The sequence below is a fragment of the Aquarana catesbeiana genome, linkage group LG01 (assembly GCF_042186555.1).
Source record: "Aquarana catesbeiana isolate 2022-GZ linkage group LG01, ASM4218655v1, whole genome shotgun sequence".
In the NCBI taxonomy this organism is placed as follows: Eukaryota; Metazoa; Chordata; class Amphibia; order Anura; family Ranidae; genus Aquarana; species Aquarana catesbeiana.
The window spans coordinates 117,914,317-117,939,227 of record NC_133324.1 but is presented as its reverse complement, the minus strand read 5'-3'; the positions used below and the strand labels follow the sequence as shown (position 1 = coordinate 117,939,227).

Sequence of the window (24,911 nt, the reverse complement as noted above, 5' to 3'; positions counted from 1 at the left end):
AAAAGCATGGATCCATCCTGCCTTGTATCAATGGTTCAGGCTGGTAGTGGTGTAATGGTGTGGGGGATATTTTCTTGGCACACTTTGGGCCCCTTAGTACCATTTGAGCATCATTTACATGCCACGGCCTACCTGACTATTGTTTCTGACCATGTCCATCCCTTTATGACTACAGTGTACCCATATTCTGATGACTCCTTCCAGCAGGATAATGCACCACGTCACAAAGCTCAAATCATCTCACCACTGGTTTCTTGAACATGACAATGAGGTCACTGTACTCCAATGGCCTCCACAGTCACCAGATCTCAATACAATAGAGCACCTTTGGGATGTGGTAGAATGGGAGATTTGCATCATGGATGTGCAGCCGACAAATCTGCAGCATGTGCGTGATGCTATCATGTCAATATGGACCAAAATCTCTGGGGAATGTTTCCAACACCTTTTTGAATCTATGGCACGAAGAATGAAGGCCTCATACACACGGTACGAAAATCAGAAGGGAAAAGTCTGAAGACGAGCTGTGTGCGGATTTTCGGATCGTTAATACGGTTCTTTGGACAGACAAGTTTGACTTTTACATCAGACAAAAGCTGGATGTGCAGGCTATAAAATTTTTGTCTGATTTTCGGATAGTCGGTACAGAAATCCGTCACACAAAAGTCGAAAGTACAAACACGCATGATCGGAACCAAGGAACGACTGGGAAGAGTTCGGTCTTGTAAACTACTGTTTGTAATCTAGAATTAACATTCGTGACGTGGCATTTGATGAAATGTCAAAATTCTCATCTTCTTTAATGGGATAATAATGAAGTTGTTTTGCATGTAGTTATGCCAAACGTATTTTAAAAGGCATTTGTTTTGTATGATATGAAAATTGCAAATCAATGCTCCCCAAACTTCTACTAACACGAAATTAGCAGAAGGAGCCCAAAGGGTGGCGCTCGAGAAATTAACTTCCTCTTTATACTCTCATAGTACATCACTACGTTCGTGTTTGTCAAACCACAATTTGCGCATAGTTGGTATGCTAGACAAAATCCTGCCTATGCGTTTTAAACAAAAATCAGACGCTCGGTTGTCCAACAATCAAACCGCGTGTACGAGGCTTTATGGCAGTTCTGAAGACCAAAGGGGGTTCATCCCGATACTAGAAAGTGTACCTAATAAAGTGGCCGCTGAGTGTATAATCAGGGCAGCAGCTGCCAATAATGAGCAAACAAACTGCAGATTTTAGCCACAAACAAGTAACATCGGCACTAGATCTGATTTATTCTTTGATAATGTAACGATTAAAACAAAGTAACACACATATTGTGCAAACATCTACCCATTAATATAAACAAATAAAAACCAAAGTGGTATGTGCTCTTCAAATAGTGTGTACCAAATTCAGTAATGTCAGTCCCATAAGTTCAATTCAAACTATTGACCTATATAAATCCTGTATTCTAACAATAATAAAACAAATATGATTAAAAGTGCTTAATATGAAGATTTAGTGCTTGAACAGAGAAAATCTCTAGTGTCTAATCGGTGCATTAGCCCTTTGATTAGTGTTTTTAATGTGCTCCACCACCAACTGACAATTTCCACCACCAGATGGAGTTGCTGGTATATATACCGGCATACACACTCAAATGTAGAGATTTCATCAGGACCTTCAGGATACTTTCCCAGCAATGTATTACATCAAACCCAACTCCTCTCATAAACATCTGGGGGGGAGGAGACTTTCATTGAACAAAATTGTCTATTTTATTAATAAAATGTATTTTTTTTTTTTTTCATAAATAATTATTTATTAATAAAAATGAAAATCTTCACCACACACTTAAATTACAAAGTGTCTTCACCGACACTAGTATAAAGAGATGTCAACATGAGCTGGCTCCAGCCACTCTCCTATAGCTGAAATCTCTAACCCGATCACGTCCGCCGGCCTTGCCCTATGCTCATTTTTGTGTCTGCGTTTTCTATTTTTGTGATGGGTACGTTATTACAAAATAATCAGAGCTAGCATTGCTGTTACTTGTTTGTGGTTAAAAAGGGGTTGATTTACTAAAACTGGAGAGTGCAAAATCTGGTGCAGCTGTGCATAGTAACCAATCGACTTCCAGGTTTTATCTTAAAAGCTTAATTGAACAAGCTGAAGTTAGAAGCTGATTGGCTACCATGCACACCTGCATCAGATTCCTAGTGCTCTAGTTTTAGTAAAAAGCTGTCACCATCACCTAAAATAAAGGTAAAATCCAGTGGTGAGAGTGACAGTTCTTAAGGCTGGGTTCACACTGCTGCGGTGCGGGAACGCAGCGAATTTACTGCGGGTTCCCGCATCGCACCAACTCGCACGGCAGTTCACACTGCCATATGCGAACTGCTGGGGAGTGTCATACAATGTTAATGACACCCCCAGTTCAGCCCACATATCGCACTGCGAACTGACAATTCAGACATTTTCGGATCGCATAGGTGTGAACACACATGCGATCCGATTCTGGTCCGAACAAAAAAAAGGGTCCTGTGCGAGTTTGGACCGAATGCGGTGCGATATCAGCCATACTATCTGTATGGCTGATATCGCACAGCACAGACATTGCATGTGATGTGAATGGCAGTGTGCTGCGAATCACATACGATGTCTGCCACTGCAGCAGTGTGAACCCAGCCTTAAAGAGGAAGTAAACCCTGATGGGTTTTACTTCCTCTTTGTTTCCCTGCAAAGGTAAGGTATAATGGGCTACTATGCATCACATAGTAACCCATTATGTGTCACTTACCTGACACAGGAGCCTGCGATGTCACCGCTGTCCCCTCTTCCACGAAGCGTCCATCTTCCTTCCGGGTATTGCTGTGATTGGCTGGAGCCACGATGACGTCACTCCCGCGCATGCGCGCTGGTGCTGCCACTAACAGCATGATCGCCGTTAGAAATGGCACGCTCAGTGCACCTGCGCGCCACTGTCTACGGCGCATGCGCCTTAGACATCGGTGCCTGTCTTTTGGAAATATCTCCTAAACCATGTAGGTTTAGGAGATATTTCTTGCACCTACAGGTAAGCCTTAATCTAGACTTACCTGTAGGTAAAAGTGGTCTGTAAGGGTTTACTACCACTTTAACACCTTCTGGATTGTAAAATGCACCATCAGAGTTCCCAGAGATAGTAGTCATAGGTGGCCAACACAGCCTGCTTTCCAATTCACAGAACTGCAAGACCAACTTTGGAAATCATTTTAAGTTTTTCTGCTGCTCAAAAACAGCCCAGGTTTGGTCTTCTAACTTCAGCTTCTAATAACTGCAACATGTGGAAAAATATAGGATTGTCATCATAATAACATGCTGGGATGGAAAATTTGTTCGCAGAACTGACCAAACACAGATTGTTACACAGGTACCATTGTAAGGTCTCATGCACACAGGACATTAAAAAAAAAAACCCTCCTAGAAGTCTTCCTTCTGGCAGCAGCATTTTTGCAGAAAAAACACCTGACACTTGTAAAAGTATCTAATGCTTTTACAAGCATTTAGGCGCGTTTACAGGAATCAAGCCCTTGGGTGCGAATTAATTTCGTTGGCCAGAACAATAATTTATTCTGGACATTGAAATAAATGAATGCTCAAGAGCTAAGCGTGCCTAGCGTTATCATGCGCTTAGACGCATCAACCATTTTTTCTGCCCAAACTCTGCTGCTCCTGGATGCAGTGTGTGTGTTTTTTTTTTTTTTTTTTGTTGTTGTTTTTTTTTTTTTTTCCTGCCTCTAAACACCCCTGCCACTAAAAGCTTTTAAAAGCCATAGTGTGCATGGACACACACAGAATAACATGGAGGGGCGTTTAGAAGCAGGGATAAAAAAAAAAAACACCTGACATACATAGTCGGGTTGAAAAAAAGACATCTATTTCAACCAAAAGAAAAAAAAAATCCCATATACACAATCCTGTTCCCACAGTTGATCCAGAGGAAGGCGAAAAACTCCAACAAAGCATGATCCAATTTGCTACAGTGGAGTGGGGTGGGGAATTCCTTCCAAATTCTCTGAGAGGCAATCGGATTTTCCCTGGATCAACTTTACCTATAAATGTTAGTACCCCTAAAAGCTGCAGTAAAAACACTCTGTGTGCATGAGGCCTAATTGTCGGAGTATCTCTACTAATGCTGGTGATCTCAATTCTGTACTTAACAAAGTTTCTTTTGCAGGCTGACTCGATACATTGTACTTCTCTGCTTCACCAAGTTCTTGAAGACTCTTGGGATCTTCGAATCCTACGATCTATTGAAAGTAGTCCATATTGTACAGTTTATCTTTATATTAAAATTAGGGTAAGTAATCTTCTTGTTAAGAAACAGTACTGATATCTAAGGTCTGGGTGAAGGCACCTTTTTAAGTGATGATCTTTTAGTTAGTTTTAGACAGTGGCGGTCCGTCAATAGGGGGTCCACGGGCGACGCACACCCCCCCCCCCCCCCCCCAAGGCTAATGAAAAAAAAAAAAGTGGTCCTTTAGGTGTGTCCAGGCATGAGATACACGGCTGTCTATGGGAAGCTTGACGTCATTGCAATCAGCTGATTGTGGCTAAGAAGCTTCATTGGGCTGTCTTTAGAGTGTGTTCGGGGCACAAGCGATGCGCTCACGAACACGCCCTGGTGGGCGGTGCTTTTTGCAGAGCCGCTGCGTCACTTCCAGTTTCCTACCACTCACTGTGTGGACTGTGGTGGATGATTGGAAGCAGAGCAAGGCCTGACTCTGAGCGGCGCCTCTCTGATGATTCTCCCCCAGACCGGTCCTCCGGTAAGCTAATGAGCACTGTATGACTGTAAGCAAAAGTGCCAGCTGGACTGGTACCATTCACTCACTGATAGCCACCCCTCCATTCCGCACACACTTCCCTGCTTCTTTCAGTCTCCACCCCACCTGAGTCAGTGCTCAGCGGCAGTGCAGACTGAACCCAGGCGATGACTGATTGCGTGGCTGGAGGGTACATGTACAGTTGTACACACTGACTGGCACTGCACAGAGACCGACCTGGAGGAGAGAGACTGTCTGAGAGAAGGCATCATCTCACTGAAGTCACTACATCCTCTGTCATAGCATACAGCTATATTCACCCGCCTTCTTCCTTCCTGTATAAAACCTTCCTCCATCATCATCATCACTGACTGCGGATATACATCATCTGTCCTGTTACTGTATATATAGCTGTATACAGGACAGATGATGTATATCTGCAGTCAGTGATGATGAAGGTTTATATATACAGGAAGGAAGGTGGGTGTATATATAGTTGTATAAACCCACCTTCCTTCCTGTATATACTAATACCATCCACCCCCTCTATATACAAATACTGTACACCCTCCATACTATACAGGCCACATATGATGGGCACAGCGAGGTTGCATATGATGGGCACAGCAAGGCTGCATATGATGGGCACAGCGAGGTTAAAATTGATTGGCACAGTGAGGCTGCATATGATTTTTTTCTGTATGTTTGCGTGCCCCCCCCTCCGGTCTGTTATGCGGGGCTTTGTGATGGGGGTGATCTGTTATTGGGGGGGGGTCTGTTATGGGAGCTTTGTGATGGGGGGGAGTCTGCTGTGGGGTCTTTGTGTTGGGGGGGTCTGTTATGGGGGGCTTTGTGTTGGGGGAGTTTGTGATTGGGGGGGGGGATCTATGATGGGGGAGTGTGATGGGAGGGGATCTATAATGGGGAGTAATGGGGGAGGGGATCTGTGATGGGAGGATTCTGTGATGAGGGGATTCTGTGAAATATTAATACATTTAGGTTGATTAACATTGTTCTTTCTTTTAAATACTGTATTGTTTTTTTCCTGTTTTTTTTTTCACTACAAATTAGATGTGTGCATAGGAATTTGTTTATATATTTTTTAAACTATAGTACGGCCCCCCAACAGTCTGAGGGACCTTGAACTGGCCCCCTGTTTAAAAAGTTTGAGGACCCTGCAATAGAGTATCTGATCGGCACCCAAGTGATGTATTCTAGCAACGAATACAAAGCTTCCTCTGATTGGCTAAGTCAGAGAGGTGGGCTGATGATGTCACAACCTGACTCAAAGAAAAGCTTTGTATTCATTGCTAGAATACATTGCTTTCTCTGAATGGCTGAGCGTCGATCAGTTGGACTCTGTTGTGTTCCGGGTATGAGGCAGGAAAGTCTCGGCTCGCACCCAGAACACAGTGTGGTAAGCCTCAGCTACATACAGTTTATACCGCAACCTACCGGATTGAAATTTACTGACACGACACTCAAAATTTACTGGCACAGCCAGGTTTTTACTGACATTTCCAAAAATTACCAAATTAGAGTTTTAAGTGCAAATTTCAGCATTTAGGTTTCAAATAAGTACAATTTGCAATTAGCAATGTGATTAAAGGTAGATGTTAAGGCACAAAACCTATTTCAAATTTTATTTTCGATATAGTAAGTAAATAGCTCAGGGACAGCACTCAGGAGGGCAGGAAATTAGAATGGGCAGGCACACTCACATGAAACTGACTCTCACAGTAACACTGACAGCAGGGGGCTGCAGCACAGATGATGATGATGACACCTCACCGACACGTCCCCTCCTGATTTACAGTGACAGTCTCTCTCCACAGCAGGTGGTCCCTTCAGTCCATTCCAGTCCACTCCAGTCCAAACAGCACTGACAGTCCTGCTCCCGGCTTGCCTTGCTCTCGTCCTGCAGACCCTCACACAAGGCTCCTGCCGCTCTGGTCCGCTCGACTCCCTTACACCATGACATCACATGCCACTCTCGGGCACCACCTCCACCAGACCCACCCCCCGTCGGCGCCACCAAACACACTGTAGCATTAATTGGGATGGTCTCGCCCTGATCTTGACCGGAACTGCGCAGTTACGAGCTGAGCATCACAGCCATATTTTTTTACTGGCAACTTTTTCCTGTCACTGGCATTTACTGGTAGGAGAAAAAGTGCCTGCTTTTTACTGGCTGCCAGTAAAAATACTGACGGTTGGCAACACTGCCGCACACCCAGCGGCCTCACGTTAGTGAGCGACCAGCTTGGTCCAAACAAACTATGTAAAGTTCATCAAAAGGTAGAGTTCAGCTCCTCACCCTGCCGTATATGTGAATAAATCATGCTAAGGTTCAGTTCACCTTTTAGTACATTTTGTTTCTAAATGAGAGGTGATGTATTCATTGACAATTAATTGGCTAGAAAATGTAATTTATAATGTTATAGTTGGAGTGACACTAAGAGCCCTTTCACACTGAGCCGCCCCAGGCGTCCGCGGTAAAAAGCAGCTATTTTTAGCGACACTTTACCAACGTTTTTGCGGCGCTATTGGGGCGCTTTTAACCCCTGCTAGCAGACAAAAAAGGGTTAAAACCGCCCAAAAAGCGCTGCTACAATGGTGCTGCCCATTGATTTCAATGGCCAGGGGTGCTTTAGGAGCGGTGAGTTTACCGCTCCAAAGAAGCTGCTGGCAGGACTTTTTCTGACGCACTGCCAGCGCACCGCTCCAGTGTGAAATCCCTGCCTGCAAAGCGCCTCAGTGTGAAAGGGGTCTAATAACAAATAAATGACTAGCTGTACTCCGGCTGTAAGTTTCCTGCGTGTTGGACAAGTCGCACTTTATTCCTGTATTGCACACAAAAGGCAATCTCTAACCTGTGTTACTTCTGCTGACTGTGGAATGTTGGGACATATCCAGTGTTTGTCTGGGAATGTGTTTTTCAGATAATGTATTTTTCTCAGTAATATGGAAGACAGAAATCAAATTCTCCGTGCTGAGATTTCGTTTTGATATATTCCTTCTACAATCGATATGAGTGACTGTGCACTTTCAGAGGAACTTGTCCAAAAAGAACTATGGGTTCCACCATTTCTAACTTGTTAGAGCCACATTCACACACACTGATAAAAAGATGCGTGCAGCACAATGTTTTGCACACTGTCACGAATCCACACCCCACGGCGACTAACTAACCGCGACGTGCGTTCCGTGACCGGGGTATATGAGGAACTAAGGGAATAAGGGGGAAATTATACTGCGCATGTAAGACTGGCTGCGGTACTTTCACAGCCTACACTACCTTTGGCCACCACTAGAGGGAGACTCCACTCCAATCCAGCTAGCTGACCACACACAGGCAGATACAAATCTTACATACAATCTGGTGCACTCTAAGGGTTGGGGAGCAGTCTAGCAATTACTATACACTTCTAGGATTCCTCCAGCTATCCTGCAAGCTTGAACCCCGGTGTTAATCACTCTTCCCACTGTCCCCACACCCACACACCAGACATACAATAAACGATAGCCTGCCACCACCCAACAGTTTGTCCGCAGACTGGTCTGCTGAGCCACCACACACACAGATCTCTGTCTGGAAGATCTGTTAGCTTACAATCTGCATGCAATCTGCCAACACACAGTGCAATTGCATACCGATTGGTACGTAACTTAAACCGAGTACTTAGGCACTAAAATACAACAACCTCTCCAGAGATATGAGTCCTAGCTTAGTACACAGAAGTCACTTATTAATTTTATCATTTAATATCCCGAAAGTGGGCAGTGCATATAAGATATACAAAGAAAAAAGATTTACCAAAAAAAATACAAAAAATGCAGAAAGACACACCAATTGGCAATTTGCTATGAAAATAAAAAGGGATAAAAACAGAAATAAACTTTACCAAGAAAATCTATCCGTTAGTAGAAGCATACTGGAACATGTGGGAACTCCCCAGTTTCTAACTGGCTTCGTGGAAGAACAATGTCCATATCTCAGGCTACCCAATTTATTGAAATATGGATGTGGGCTGGACTTTAGCCCTTGGCCAATCAACCCTGGGGGGGGTGTTCCTGTCTCAGCCCACAAATGTTTTGTGTTCTGAAATGACCAGAGTCAAATTGGCCCAGAACGGCGCTGATTGCTGGGTCATGGATAGGATTTCCGATACCAGCGCATCATGCCGATCGCAACAGTACCAATCACTGCCTGCCTGCCGCAATCAGGCGCCATATAACGATTTTGTGTGGTTCTCCAGGATTCCACACCTGCTAAACATACAGAGTCACATGTAAAGTAACCCATCAGGTGTACGATCACAAGGAATTATTTTCATCTCTCTGCCGTTAATATTTTAGCTTTTATGAGAGATAAAAATGGTTCCTTAGATCTCTTGATTTTAATCAAAGCTTACAGACTGTCCGGAGCCTTGTGAATGCCCCCTGCAGATCCGTGTGGCCAAGATGACTAGCAGATTTCTTTGAGCCTCAGGAAGCTGGCAATCTATGTTTACTCTAATGGGAGCTTTTATTGGCATCTAGGTGTCACATTGATCCTAGAAAAAATCTCTGTCCTTTTCAAATGCTAATGAAAGAACATATGTGCATGACTGACATAGAATACTATATTTCTAATAACCCAGAATTAAACTACATCTACAATTACACTACTACAGATCACACCACATCTAGTTAAGGCAAAACTATCCTATGCTTATATTTTCGTCACATCTCCCCCTTCCAGAGGACGCACAGCTGAGCCTAAACGGGTCAGCTAACGCGTCTGCATGGAAGATTCCCTAAGATGGGGGTGAAGGTTCCCCCAACTGAAGCTTGGCACCACCGACATTTCAGCCTGTCCCTTTGCAGATAGGAGAGGGCGACCGCACCCCTCTCTGACTGATCCTAAGGGGTCTGGATCAGGATTGGCCAGCCGATTGCCCTGCGGATCCACTTCATCCACTGGCCACTGACTACCTACTGAAAGGGTACAGGCAAATTTGTCATTGTGTGTTGTCAGCATTCTCAGCCATTGGCCCTGGCCATCTGGTGGTACTCTATGAGCTACCACACCCAGATGTTTGAGCCTGGCATAAGGCCATCCCTGGGGGATCTGGGCCTGGTTCCATGACCTGGGTACCAGGGCCTCCACTCTTTGGCCTGTCTCCAACACTTTTTCTCGTTCTGCCTCAACAGAAGGCCTGCCAGCACAACCCCTGAATTCCTCTACGCTGACACCAAACATATCAGCCTGTAGGAACGCAGTGCCATCAGCTGCAGCCTCTGAGAGAGCAGATTCAGATGGGGTCAGTTTTCCCCCATAATTCTGTGGTTCTTCCCCTGTTATGCATAGAAATGAATCCTCAATCATGATACTCATAGCTGTGGGTACAGAGGATAAAGCCACAAAAGACTTTATTCTGCCAGGGGTCATGCTCTGACCCGTGTCATACTCTCCTTCTCTGTCCTCCTCAGCAGAAGGCCTGCCAGCACAACACCTCAGTTCCTCTGGGCTAACATCAGACTTATCAGCCAGAAAGTACCCGGTGTTGTCAGCTGCAGCTGCTGAGATGGTAGGCCCTGATGGGGCCAAATTTGCCCTGTCACCCTGTAATATTCCCTCAGTGACACACAGCAATGAATCCGCAATAGCAGTACTCGCAACTATGGTGACAGAGGAGAAGATCACAGAAGACTGAATTCCACCGGGGGTTGTCCTTTGACCCACATCCCATACTCCTACTCCATCCTCAGCAGAGCATCTGTTGGCACAACACCTGAGTTCTTCTGGGCTGGCAACAAATGTATCATCCCCTAAGAACTCAGTGCTGTCAGCTGCAACTGCCAAGGGAGTAGAGTCAGATTGGATCAGATTTGCCCCCTCACCCTGTGGTCTTTCCTCTGTGATGCACAGCCCAGAATCCACAATGGAAGTACTGGTAGCTGTGATGGCAGAGGAGCAGACTACAGAAGACTTTTCCTCACATAAGGTTACAAGCACACCTTGCTTGTCCGTACCAGGATCTACTGAAACACAATTGGCCTTTTCAGCAGGTACTTCAAAACATTCCTTTTCTTTACAAGTGGTTACAGAGTCACAGTCCTGTTCCTCGTACACCCTCATCCCGCCATCCCCAACTGGCAGTCCGTCAGCCAGACCTCTGTACTCCTCCAGGCTGATGTCATTTTTAACAGCCTCAGGGGACTCAGAGTGATCTGCCACAGACGCCAGGGAGACAACAGTGTGAGGGGACCTCAGGCCTGCTTGACCAAGTTCACAAGGGTCCGACCCAGTTGGATTGGGTCCTTTCACAGACAGTCCCTCTGTAGCAGTGGGCAATGACCAGTTCGGGGCAGCCCGGTGGGCCCCGGGAGTCACCACTGCAGCAGAGGGAATGTCTGCACAGCACAGATCATGACTTTTTACATCACACAAAACATTATCAATTTCAGAGTTCATTCTGACTTTAGTTTCCTCTCTGGGCCTTGGCTCCAGAAACCCATTAGGGCCTGGACCTGGCACACAGTCACTAGTCCCCTGACCCTCCCCAGAGTTCCCAACGTGCACTGAGTCACCCAACAGTACTTTACGTGAATCCGGGGCTTCAGGTGGAGATGCAGGTTTCAGGGGGGATGACTTTGGCTCATAGCGGGCTACCAACTGCACCCGGTCAGTACCCGATAGTACATTACTGGCATCTGCTATGCCTACTTCTCTCACTTTGCTTTTTGATTCTCTGAGCAAAGCAACACAAGCTGTTGGTAACACAGGGATGACTCCTCCAACCCCTGTGATAACTGTGGCTTTCTTTGGGACCACATCCTCATGGCTCCTCGATCCTGAAAGAGCTAGGACATCCGTGGATCCCGTATCTCGGAGTCCGACTGAAACATTATTACCTGCGGTAACCAGCTGCAGGGTATCCACACAGCCTCCTACATTTGTGGGATCTGCTCTGCCCACTTCTTTCACCTGGCTTTCAGATTCCTGGTTCAACGAAACACAAGCCATAGGCATGGCAGGGATGGCTCCTCCGCCTCCTGTGACAACCATGGCTTCCCCTGGGATCACATCCTCACAGCTCCTCAATCCTGGAAGAGCTAGGACATCCATGGATCCCATAGCTTGGAGTCCAACTGTAACACTGTTACCTGCGGTAACCAGCTGCAGGCTATCCGCATGGCCTCCTACATTTGTGGGATCTGCTCTGCCCACTTCTTTCACTTGGCTTTCAGATTCCTGGTTCAACGAAACACAAGCCATAGGCACGGCAGGGATGGCTCCTCCACCTCCTGTGACAACCATGGCTTCCCCTGGGATCACATCCTCACAGCTCCTCAATCTTGGAAGAGCTAGGACATCCTCTGATCCCATAGCTTGGAGTCCAACTGTAACACTGTTACCTGCGGTAACCAGCTGCAGGCTATCCGCATGGCCTCCTACATACGTGGGATCTGCTCTGCCCACTTCTTTCATTTGGCTTTCAGAGTCCAGGTTCAACGAAACACAAGCCATAGGCACGGCAGAGATGGCTCCTCCACCTCCGGTGACAAACATGGCTTCTCCTGGGATCACATCCTCACAGCACCTCAATCCTGGAAGAGCTAGGACATCCTCTGATCCCATACCTCGGAGTCCGACTGTAACGCTGTTACTTGCGGTAACTGGCTGCAGGTTATCCGCTCGGTCTCCTACATTTTCCCCAACAAGCAACACAGTAGGGGGAGCACTTTTCACACTTGCTGGTGGGCTAGGCCTCCTCCTCTTTGGACAAAGGCTTGAGTAATGTCCACCTTGGTTACAGACAAAACACTTCAAGGTTTCCACAGATGTAGGTCTGGCTCTTGTAGTTCTTGATGCAGATGGAGGTGATGTTGCATTTCCAGGCTGGATTTGGGGACTGTTCAGTTTGTGCTCTCTCTCTCTTTGCTTCATCTGCTGTAGTGATTTCTTCCGCTGAGAGGGTTTGAGAACAGAATCATGCTGTCTCACACAGTCATCTGGAATGGCACAGTCTCTGGGTTTAGATGCCATGGTGAACTGTTCATGGTCATCCTCTATCAACGCACATAAAAGCTGGGTCCTCGTCTTGCCGACTGTACTGATGCCTCTTAGCTCACAGAGGTCAATCGCGGTCTCTTCGGATTGCCTCTTGTACCAGCATATCATCTCGTGGGTTACCATCTCCAAGTTTTTTGCCCAAATAAAAGATAGAAAAGAAAAAACAAGAGGGGGTGGGGAGCAAATAGCCAAGTATGTCTTCTACAAAACAAAAATTATGCACTGAGTGAGCTTCTGTAGGTCAGTTGCTTCTAACAAGCTTCCAACCTTTAGTACACAGGTTAAATGAATAAACCATGTACTAAGCAAATCCCGCTCGCTGCCGCCAATCTGTCACGAATCCACACCCCACGGCGACTAACTAACCGCGACGTGCGTTCCGTGACCGGGGTATATGAGGAACTAAGGGAATAAGGGGGAAATTATACTGCGCATGTAAGACTGGCTGCGGTACTTTCACAGCCTACACTACCTTTGGCCACCACTAGAGGGAGACTCCACTCCAATCCAGCTAGCTGACCACACACAGGCAGATACAAATCTTACATACAATCTGGTGCACTCTAAGGGTTGGGGAGCAGTCTAGCAATTACTATACACTTCTAGGATTCCTCCAGCTATCCTGCAAGCTTGAACCCCGGTGTTAATCACTCTTCCCACTGTCCCCACACCCACACACCAGACACACAATAAACGATAGCCTGCCACCACCCAACAGTTTGTCCGCAGACTGGTCTGCTGAGCCACCACACACACAGATCTCTGTCTGGAAGATCTGTTAGCTTACAATCTGCATGCAATCTGCCAACACACAGTGCAATTGCATACCGATTGGTACGTAACTTAAACCGAGTACTTAGGCACTAAAATACAACAACCTCTCCAGAGATATGAGTCCTAGCTTAGTACACAGAAGTCACTTATTAATTTTATCATTTAATATCCCGAAAGTGGGCAGTGCATATAAGATATACAAAGAAAAAAGATTTACCAAAAAAAATACAAAAAATGCAGAAAGACACACCAATTGGCAATTTGCTATGAAAATAAAAAGCGATAAAAACAGAAATAAACTTTACCAAGAAAATCTATCTGTTAGTAGAAGCATACTGGAACATGTGGGAACTCCCCAGTTTCGAACTGGCTTCGTGGAAGAACAATGTCCATATCTCAGGCTACCCAATTTATTGAAATATGGATGTGGGCTGGACTTTAGCCCTTGGCCAATCAACCCTGGGGGGGTGTTCCTGTCTCAGCCCACAAATGTTTTGTGTTCTGAAATGACCAGAGTCAAATTGGCCCAGAACGGCGCTGATTGCTGGGTCATAGATAGGATTTCCGATACCAGCGCATCATGCCAATCGCAACAGTACCAATCACTGCCTGCCTGCCGCAATCAGGCGCCATATAACGGTTTTGTGTGGTTCTCCAGGATTCCACACCTGCTAAACATACAGAGTCACATGTAAAGTAACCCATCAGGTGTACGATCACAAGGAATTATTTTCATTTCTCTGCCGTTAATATTTTAGCTTTTATGAGAGATAAAAATGGTTCCTTAGATCTCTTGATATTAATCAAAGCTTACAGACTGTCCGGAGCCTTGTGAATGCCCCCTGCAGATCCGTGTGGCCAAGATGACTAGCAGATTTCTTTGAGCCTCAGGAAGCTGGCAATCTATGTTTACTCTAATGGGAGCTTTTATTGGCATCTAGGTGTCACATTGATCCTAGAAAAAATCTCTGTCCTTTTCAAATGCTAATGAAAGAACATATGTGCATGACTGACATAGAATACTATATTTCTAATAACCCAGAATTAAACTACATCTACAATTACACTACTACAGATCACACCACATCTAGTTAAGGCAAAACTATCCTACGCTTATATTTTCGTCACACACACATCTGTATACAGTGTAACATTGAGTTCAGCTGAAAAAAAAAAACCTGAAATAGTATATAGCTGCGTCCTGGACTGTATTTTGAGCTGTATTTTATGGTGTACGCATGTAAACACTTGTGTTTAAGTTGTTGTAAAGGCTCAAGGTTTTTTTTTACCTTCATGCATTCAATGCATGAAGGTAAAAAGCCTTCTGTGTGCAGCAGCCCCCCCTCAATACTTACCTGAGCGCCAACTCGATCCAGCAATGTGCACAAGAGTATTAGCTCTCCAAAGTCTCTCCCTCCTCATTGACTGAGACAGCAGCAGGAGCCATTGGCTCACGCTACTGTCAACCACATCCAGTGAGCAAATGAGGAGAGCGTGGGGGAGGGGCCGATTCGGGCTCTGTGTGTGAATGGACATAGAGAAAAGTGGCTCTGGAGCACTCAGTGGGAGGGAGGGGCCAGGAGAGCGCCGGTGAGGGACCCAAGAAGAAGAGGATCGGGGCTGCACAGAGCGGGTAAGTATAACATGTTTGTTGTTTAAAAAAAAATAAAATAAAATCTGCCTTTTAATATCACTTTAACATTTACATATGTACAGGTATATCGGAAATTAAACTCTGTTCTGCCACTGCTGCTTGGGGCTGACCTGTAAATATCAAGAATGGCCTGCACCGCTGATTTTACACTATTAATGATTACATATCGGTGCCAAAGGAGTCATTCATGTGACAGAAGCACATAAACCGAATAATCTTGGTAGTCATTTTGCACATATGTTGCCATCTTATGATTGACTCATTCAGGGGACATGTAAACATTAATTAAAAAAAAAAAAGGAAGAAGGTCCTGATCGTCACACACCCAACAAACCAGACTGTTATGCAAATATTAGCAGCCTCAGCCCAGCTCTGTCTAAGGCACACCTCTGGCACGTTTGCGTGGCTTGGACAGAGCTGGGCTGAGGCTGCTAATATATGCATAACGGTCAGGTTTGTTGGGTGTGTGACGATCAGGACCTTCTCCCCCCCCCTTTTTTTTTTTTTTCTGGTTGAATACATAGAGCCGGGACGGGCTCTTTACACAGAGCCAGCACCCACATTGGAACCTTATCTGATTCTGATGTAGGAGCTAAGTGGTATCCCATATGCTTTTCAGGTCATAACTAATAGTGTGTGAGTAGCGACGCAAGCACTGTTGATGTCATCCCTGAGCAGTAGTCATTTGGATACATTTACTCTACAAGTATATAGATATTACACAAACTTCACATGCTTGGAGTGTTTAGACAAGATTTCATGCAGGATCTTGCTGCCAGTAGGATCCTGCTTAAAGCAGTATTAAACCTGAAAGCAAACATTTTATTATATTTATTAAATTGCAGCTTACCAATTCTTAGATGTGATGGCTGCAGTCATTTTCCTTTTTAGGCTGTCTTTCAACTTTTTTTTTTTTAGTCATCCAGCCAGTAAGTTTGTTGTTTTTCAAAAGAACAAGCTCTCAGTTACAGGAATTAGACAAACCATTTACCACTTACAATGGAGCTTGGCTTCAATTTGTTAGTGTTTTGCACCCAAAACGCATAGAAAAAAAAGGTTACATACAATAGGTTACAAGGTTTTCAGTGGCATAGTTCACGCCAGTGCTTGCAGTTCCAGTGTGTTCCGGTTCCAGAAAAAAAAGTAGAACCTGCTGCATTTTTTCCTGCACGTAACTGTACTGGAGTGCAGTAAAACGAGCCAAATGCACCGGAACACTCCGGGGAAAAAAAACAATAAAATAAAATGAACAATAAAATGTTCATTTTTAATATTTTGTTGAGAATCCTTTACTGGTAATGACTGCCTGAAGTCTGGAACCCATGGGCATTACCAAAGACTGGGTTCCCTCCTTTCTGATGCTTTGCCAGGCTCTAACTGCAGCTGTCTTCAGTTGTTTTTTGTTTGTGGGTATTTCTGCTTTTAGTTTTGCTTTCAGCAAGTGAAGTGCATGCTCAATTGGGCTGAGATCAGGTGATTGACTCATAGTTACATAGTTACATAGTAGGTGAGGTTGAAAAAAGACACAAGTCCATCAAGTCCAACCTATGTGTGTGATTATGTGTCAGTATTACATTACATATCCCTGTATATTGCGGTCATTCAGGTGATTATCTAATAGTTTCTTGAAGCTATCAATGCTCCCCGCTGAGACCACCGCCTGTGGAAGGGAATTCCACATCCTTGCCGCTCTTACAGTAAAGAACCCTCTACGTAGTTTAAGGTTAAACCTCTTTTCTTCTAATTGTAATGAGTGGCCACGAGTCTTATTAAACTCTCTTCTGCGAAAAAGTTTTATCCCTATTGTGGGGTCACCAGTACAGTATTTGTAAATTGAAATCATATCCCCTCTCAAGCGTCTCTTCTCCAGAGAGAATAAGTTCAGTGCTCGCAACCTTTCCTCATAACTAAGATCCTCCAGACCCTTTATTAGCTTTGTTGCCCTTCTTTGTACTCGCTCCATTTCCAGTACGTCCCTCCTGAGGACTGGTGCCCAGAACTGGACAGCATACTCCAGGTGCGGGCGGACCAGAGTCTTGTAGAGCGGGAGAATTATCGTTTTATCTCTGGAGTTGATCCCCCTTTTAATGCATGCCAATATTCTGTTTGCTTTATTAGCAGCAGCTTGGCATTGCATGCCATTGCTGAGCCTATCATCCACTAGGACCCCCAGGTCCTTTTCCATCCTAGATTCCCCCAGAGGTTCTCCCCCCAGTGTATAGATTGCATTCATATTTTTGCCACCCAAATGCATTATTTTACATTTTTCTACATTGAACCTCATTTGCCATGTAGTCGCCCACCCCATTAATTTGTTCAGGTCTTTTTGCAAGATTTCCACATCCTGCGGAGAAGTTATTGCCCTGCTTAGCTTAGTATCGTCTGCAAATACAGAGATTGAACTGTTTATCCCATCCTCCAGGTCGTTTATGAACAAATTAAATAGGATTGGTCCCAGCACAGAACCCTGGGGAACCCCACTACCCACCCCTGACCATTCTGAGTACTCCCCATTTATCACCACCCTCTGAACACGCCCTTGTAGCTAGTTTTCAATCCATGTACTCACCCTATGGTCCATGCCAACGCACCTTATTTTGTACAGTAAACGTTTATGGGGAACTGTGTCAAATGCTTTTGCAAAATCCAGATACACCACGTCTACGGGCCTTCCTTTATCTAGATGGCAACTCACCTCCTCATAGAAGGTTAATAGATTGGTTTGGCAAGAACGATTCTTCATGAATCCATGCTGATTACTGCTAATGATATCATTCTTATTACTAAAATCTTGTATATAGTCCCTTATCATCCCCTCCAAGAGTTTACATACTATTGATGTTAGGCTAACTGGTCTGTAATTCCCAGGGATGTTTTTTGGGCCCTTTTTAAATATTGGTGCTACATTGGCTTTTCTCCAATCAGCTGGTACCATTCCAGTCAATAGACTGTCTGTAAAAATTAGGAACAACGGTCTGGCAATCACCTGACTGAGTTCCCTAAATACCCTCGGATGCAAGCCATCTGGTCCCGGTGATTTATTAATGTTAAGTTTCTCAAGTCTAATTTTAATTCCGTCCTCTGTTAACCATGTAGGTGCTTCCTGTGTTGTGTCATGAGGATAAACACTGCAGTTTTGGTTACTGAAGCCCCCCGATTCACTCGTGAAGACTGAGGAGAAGAATAAATTCAATACCTTTGCCATCTCCCCGTCCTTTGTAACCAGATGTCCTTCCCCATTCTTTATGGGGCCAATATGGTCTGTCCTCCCTTTTTTACTGTTTACATACTTAAAGAATTTCTTGGGATTTTTTTTGTTCTCCTCCGCTATGTGTCTTTCATGTTCTATCTTAGCCATCCTAATTGCACCCTTACATTTCTTATTGCATTCTTTATAAATTCTGAATGCTGTGGATGATCCCTCAACCTTGTATTTTTTGAAGGCCTTCTCCTTTGCTTTTATATGCATTTTTACATTGGAGTTAAGCCATCCAGGATGTTTGTTCGCTCTTTTAAATTTATTACCCAATGGGATACATTGGCTAATGCCCTTATTTAATATGCTCTTAAAGCAAACCCATCTCTCCTCCGTATTCTTTGTTCCTAATATTTTATCCCAATTTATGCCTTTTAGCAAGGTTTGTAGTTTAGGGAAGTTGGCTCTTTTGAAATTCAGTGTCTTTGTGTTCCCTTCATGTCTCCTATTTGTGTGATTTATACTGAAACTAATTGACCTGTGATCGCTGTTACCTAAATTGCCCCGTATTTCCACATCTGTTATCAGGTCTGTATTGTTGGTAATCAGTAGATCTAGTAATGTTTTATTTCTAGTTGGTGCGTCTACCATCTGACCCATAAAATTGTCCTGCAAGACACTAAGGAACTGGCGAGCCTTAAATGAATGTGCGGTTCCCTCCGCCCAGTCTGTCTGGATAATTAAAATCCCCCATTATGATAACACTTCCCATCCTTCCCAATTTGTGATAGGAGATCCGTCTCCACTTCCTCCCTCAGGTTAGGGGGCCTATAGCATACTCCCAGTATTATTTTCCCCTTAGCTTCATCCCTTTGGAGCTCTACCCATAAAGATTCCACCTCCTCCCTAGTCCCCTCAGTGATGTCATCTCTCACATTCACTTGTACATTATTCTTGATATATAGGCATACCCCTCCCCCTTTTTTACCCTCTCTGTCCTTGCGGTATAGGGTATACCCTTGAATGTTTGCCAGCCAATCATGAGAGCTGTTGAACCAGGTCTCTGAAATTCCCACAAAATCCAAATCCTCCTTGTACAACAGTATCTCTAGTTCACCCATCTTGTCCGCCAGGCTCCTGGCATTGGTGAACATGCCACATAGTTTAGACCAGTCGCATATTGTCCTCATATTGGGTGTTTCAAGATTGCAACTTGGACTTGCTACTATACTCACCTTGTGTTTTTGTGCTTTGGTTAACCTACCACTAATGCCCCCAATACTACCCTCTGGAATATCTTCCGCGCTGGCTATCACTGTCTCTGACCCTCCCCCCCCCATCGCCTAGTTTAAAAACCCCTCTAACTTTTTGGCCATCTTCATTCCCAGCAGATCTGCACCCTCCTCATTTAGGTGCAGTCAGCCATTGCAGAATATTCCACTTCTTTTCCTTCAAAAGCTCCTGGGTTGCTTTTGCAGTGTGTTTTGGATCATTGTCCATCTGTACTGTGAAGCACCGTACAATCAACTTTGCTGCATTTGGCTGAATCTGGGCTGACAGTATATTTCTAAACACTGCAGAATTCATCCGGCTACTTCTGTCTTCTGTCACATCATCAATAAACACCAATGACCCAGTGCCACTGGAAGCCATGCATGCTCATGTCATCCCACTGCCTGCACCATGCTTTACAGATGACGTTGTGTGCTTTGGATCACGAGCTGTTCCAAGCCTTCTCCACACTTTTTTTTTTTTCTTCCCGTCATTCTGGAACAGATTAATCTTAGTTTCATCTGTCCAAAGAATGCTTTTTTCTGGCTTTTTTAGCTTTTTTTTTTTTGAAAAGTCTAATCTGCCTTTTTATATTCTTCAGGCTTATGAATGGTTTGCACCTTGTAGTGAACTCTCTGTATTTGCTCTTGTGAAGTCTTCTCTTCATTGTAGACTTTGACAATGATACGCCCACCTCTCGGAGAGTGTCCTTCACTTGTCTGGATGTTGTGAATGGGTTTTTCTTTAACATAGAGCGAATCCTGCGATCATCCACCACTGTTGTCTTCCGTGGACGTCCAGGCCTTTTTATGTTGCTGAGCTCACCAGTGCATTCTTCTTTCCTCGGAATGTACCAAACTGTTGATTTAGCCACTCCTAATGTTGCTGCTATCTCTCTGATGGATTTGTTTCATTTTTGAAGCCTTACAATGTTCCTGTTTCACTTGCATGGACAGCTCCTTTGAACACATGATGTAGATTCACAGCATTAGATTCCAAATGCAAATACCACACTTAGAATCAACTCCAGACCTTTTACCTGCTTAATTGATGAAGACATAATGGAGTAGCCCACACCTGACCATTAAACAGCTTTTGATTCAATTGTGCAATTACTTTTGGTTCCTTGAAAAGGGGAGATGGCTAATCTTAAGAGCTGTAATTCCTAAACCCTTCCTCCAATTTGGATGTACATAACCTCAAATTAAATCTGAGAGTGTGCACTTTCACCCCATATCCATTATATAACTAGCTGGATTATGTTTTGGTAAATACCTGAAAAAAACTAAGATTGTGCCTGTGTCCAATTTTATATATGGACCTATCTGAATTTATTAATGTTTTTACCCAAAATTCAAACTTTTTTTTTAATTGAATTGAAAAAGTGAAAAATTGGTGAAAGCATTAATTAATAGAACCCTCACAGTTTTAGAAAACCAAAGTTTTAGGCGCCTTTCACACGGACGGCTGTTCTGCCGCAGTAAAAAGCATGTTTTTTTTCCTATGGAGTTCAAGACTCCAGGCACTGCGATCAGCTGCATTTGCACAGTGCGATTAGCTGCGGTCGCGTTTGGCTGCGGTTTGCCATTTCCCTGGCAACCCGACAGGGTGCCGACTCGCACTATTTGGTATGACTCTTGAGGGGGGACTCCACGCCAAATTTTAAATAAAAAAATGGTGTGGGTTCCCCCCCCAGAAGGGGCATACCAGGCCCTTCGGTCTGGTATGTATTTTAAGCGGAACCCCTACGCCGAAAAAATGGCGTGGGGTCCCCCCCAAAATCCATACCAGACCCTTATCCGAGCACGCAGCCCGGTCGGCCAGGAAAGGGGGTGGGGACGAGCGAACGCCCCCCCCCCCTCCTGAGCCATACCAGGTCGGGGTCTGCGGGCGGGGGGCTTATCGGAATCCGGGAGCCCCCTTTAATAAGGGGGCCCCCAGATCCCGGCCCCCCACCCTATGTGACCCCATTCACCTAGGGGAAAAAGTGTCAATAAAAAAAAACACTACACAGATTTTTAAATTATTTATTAGACAGCTCCGGGGGTCTTCATCCGGCTTCGGGGGTCTTCTTCCAACTTCAGCATAAAGGGGCGTGGTCATCGGGTGATGACCACGCCCCCTAAAACGTCACAGTCCCAGCATGCCCAAGGACTGCGACGGCATAAGGGGGCGGGGTCACCGCCTATATAAGTTAGAGCGGAACGCCCAGAGTGCATTCCAGCCGGAGAGAGCGTCGTGTCAACATCAGAAGAAGAGAAGAGGGAAGAAGGCAGAAGACCGGGCTCCTCCGCTATAGCAAAAGAGCGGCAAAAGAGCAGAAGATAGCGGAGGAGCCTGGCAGAAGACCCGGAGAGTGAGGAGAAGAACCGCAGAGACCCCCGAAGAGAAGAGGGAAGAAGGCAGCAGACCGGGCTCCTCCGCTATGGCAAAAGAGCGGCAAAAGAGCAGAAGATAGCGGAGGAGCCCGGTAGAAGACCCGGAGAGCACGGAGAAGAACCGGAGAGACCCCCGAAGTCGGAAGAAGACCCCCGAAGTCGGAAGAAGACCCTTGAAGCCGGAAGAAGACCCCCGGAGCTGTCTAATAAATTACTTTAAAAATCTGTGTAGTGTTTTTTTATTGACACTTTTTCCCTAGGTGAATGGGTAGGGGTACCATGTACCCCATACTCATTCACATAGGGTGGGGGTCCAGGATCTGAGGGCCCCCTTTTATAAAGGGAGCTCCCAGATTCCGATAAGCCCCCCGCCCGCAGACCCGGACAACCAACGGCCAGGGTTGTCGGGAAGAGGCCCTTGTCCTCATCAACATGGGGACAAGGTGCTTTGGGGTGGGGGGGCCGCAGGGCGCCCCCCTGCCCTAAAGCACCCTCCCCCCATGTTGAGGGGGAGGGGGCGCTCGCCCGTCCCCACCCCCTTTCCTGACTGACCGGGCTGCGTGCTCGAATAAGGGTCTGGTATAGATTAAGGGGGGACCCCACGCCGTTTTTTTCGGCGTAGGGGTTCTGCTTAAAATCCATACCAGACCGAAGGGCCTGGTATACCCCTGGGGGGGGGAACCCACGCCATTTTTTTATTTAAAATTTGGCGTGGAGTTCCCCCTCAAGAGTCATACCAAACATTGGCGGGGATCCAAGTCGGATCCCCGTGCTTGTCGCTCATTGGGAAAGGAAAAATAATTTTTCCTTTCCTGATGAGCAGCTTGGCGCTGTTATCCGCAGCTGACACAGTGCACTGCGATTACCTGCGGTTATGTGCGGATAGCTGCGCTAAATCGCTCCTGGATGCAGTCAATTCTATTTTTTCTATCTGCACAGAACAGCATGTATCTAATTTGCAGCTAAACGCAGTGTGTGAATGGGGCCATAGGAAAGCATTGTGTGCTTTTAGCTGCGGTAGAAAATTAGAAAATCCGCAGCTAAAAGCACCATTCTATCCGTCCGTGTGAAAGGGGCCTTAACTTCACCTGGTGCATGTTTGTTTTAGAACAAGGAATCGTATAGTGCAGCCAGATAATTAGCAGTTTTAGGAAGTCAGCAGTGGGAGCTGAAACAACTCATTACTATAAAGCAACCAGAAAAAAAACAGCCTATTCTGAAATATTCACCTTCAATTTAGAGATTTTCCCCACGGTACCTTTTTTTTTTTTTTCTGCCGCTAGATGTCCTCAGTCTCTAAGACCAGCATCATTCAACCCACTTCCTCTGAGCCCAGGTCATCCTGGACTGACTTCAGCCTGTGACTGGACAGTGAAATAAGAAGCAGCACAGTGATGAGCTCTTCTCTTGGCCACTCTACATTTTCTTCTTATTGGCATGCTTCTTGTCAGCACATGAACTGATTGGCAATGTAACAGTGACTGATACCAGGTCAAATTCAGGCACTTACAGTGTTCGCATTTAAAAGAAAGATTTAGTGGTGTCATAAGGATTACAGAGCTATAATAGTGTCTTTTTGTTTCTGTATGGAGATCAGCTTTAAATGATGTTAGCAGGGCTTCTGGGTTTGATCCATTGCCAACTCAGGGTTATCTTGGCAATATTTGAGTTTAGTTACAGGTACAAATTCTGGGCCCAGGCCTGGCTTCAGCTACAAGTACCTTTTGAAAAGATGTGGGTGTGGGTCTTCATAAACAGACCTATGTAGGTTCCTGGGGTTTTCTAAAATAGACCTAATGCCTCGTGTTCCCAGCATCTTTTAAGAACCTAATGTAGGTGATTAACCACTTAACTCCAAGCGATGTACCTGAAGGCATCATCCTGGTACCATTTTTTTAGAGCCTATGGTCAGCTCTCTTGTAAAGCAATCTTAGTGGCTAACTAGCCGCTGGATTGCTTTTACAAGCAGCAGAAGGGAACATTGCGTTTGCGCAGCAGTTTTTCAACTACCGTGTGACATAAAAAATTGAAAAACCCACCAGGTTATTCTCTAGGGCAGTGATGGCGAACCTTGGCACCCCAGATGTTTTGGAACTACATTTCCCATGATGCTCATGCACTCTGCAGTGTTGTGGCGCATCATGGGAAATGTAGTTCCAAAACATCTGGAGTGCCAAGGTTTGCCATCACTGCTCTAGGGCCTCCTCTGATTAAAAAAATATATAATGTTTGGGGGTTCTAAGTAATTTTCTAGAAAAAAATACAGATTGTTACATGTAAACGAAAAGTCCTGGCAATCAAGTGGTTAAATTCATATACTTTTCTCTCTACAGGTCCGCATTTTTTATGGTTTTGTTTCAAAAACCATTTTCTTCTGGGAAGACAATTACTAGACGCCAAGTAAGTTGATATAACCGCATGGTTTGTTGTACTTTGAATGATATGTAATCATGGAGGAGAGAACCCACATCTTTGTGGCGACAAGGCTTATTTTCTAACCAGCTCTAGAGAAATGACAGTATGGTTGTTGTGGACCTTGCCTCCACTCTCCAAAACAAAAAAATCTTTCTGAAACAGGATTTATATAGTGCCAGGAGTGTGCGCAGTACTTTACAAAATAAAGGGAGGCAGTACAGTTAAAATATAACTCAAGACACAAAGGATAGGAGGGCCCTGCTTGTGGGAGCTTACAATCTAAAAGGTGGTGTTTAAGTGCTACATAAGGTAAAAACTGTGGGGTTGATGGGTTGTTAGAAAAAGTTAACATTTATTTTTGAGGTAG

The 24,911-nt window shown here is 45.0% G+C and overlaps 1 protein-coding gene across 1 annotated transcript in view; it reads left to right on the top strand.

Annotated features, from left to right (window-relative positions):
- SLC30A5 (solute carrier family 30 member 5) overlaps window positions 1-24,911 on the top strand; it is a 94,691-nt gene that overhangs the window by 4,421 nt on the left and 65,359 nt on the right. The window contains exons 2-3 of the mRNA XM_073623278.1: window positions 4,205-4,327; window positions 24,463-24,529. Coding sequence (XP_073479379.1) covers window positions 4,205-4,327; window positions 24,463-24,529 — 190 coding nt within the window. The remainder of the gene's footprint in view (window positions 1-4,204; window positions 4,328-24,462; window positions 24,530-24,911) is intronic.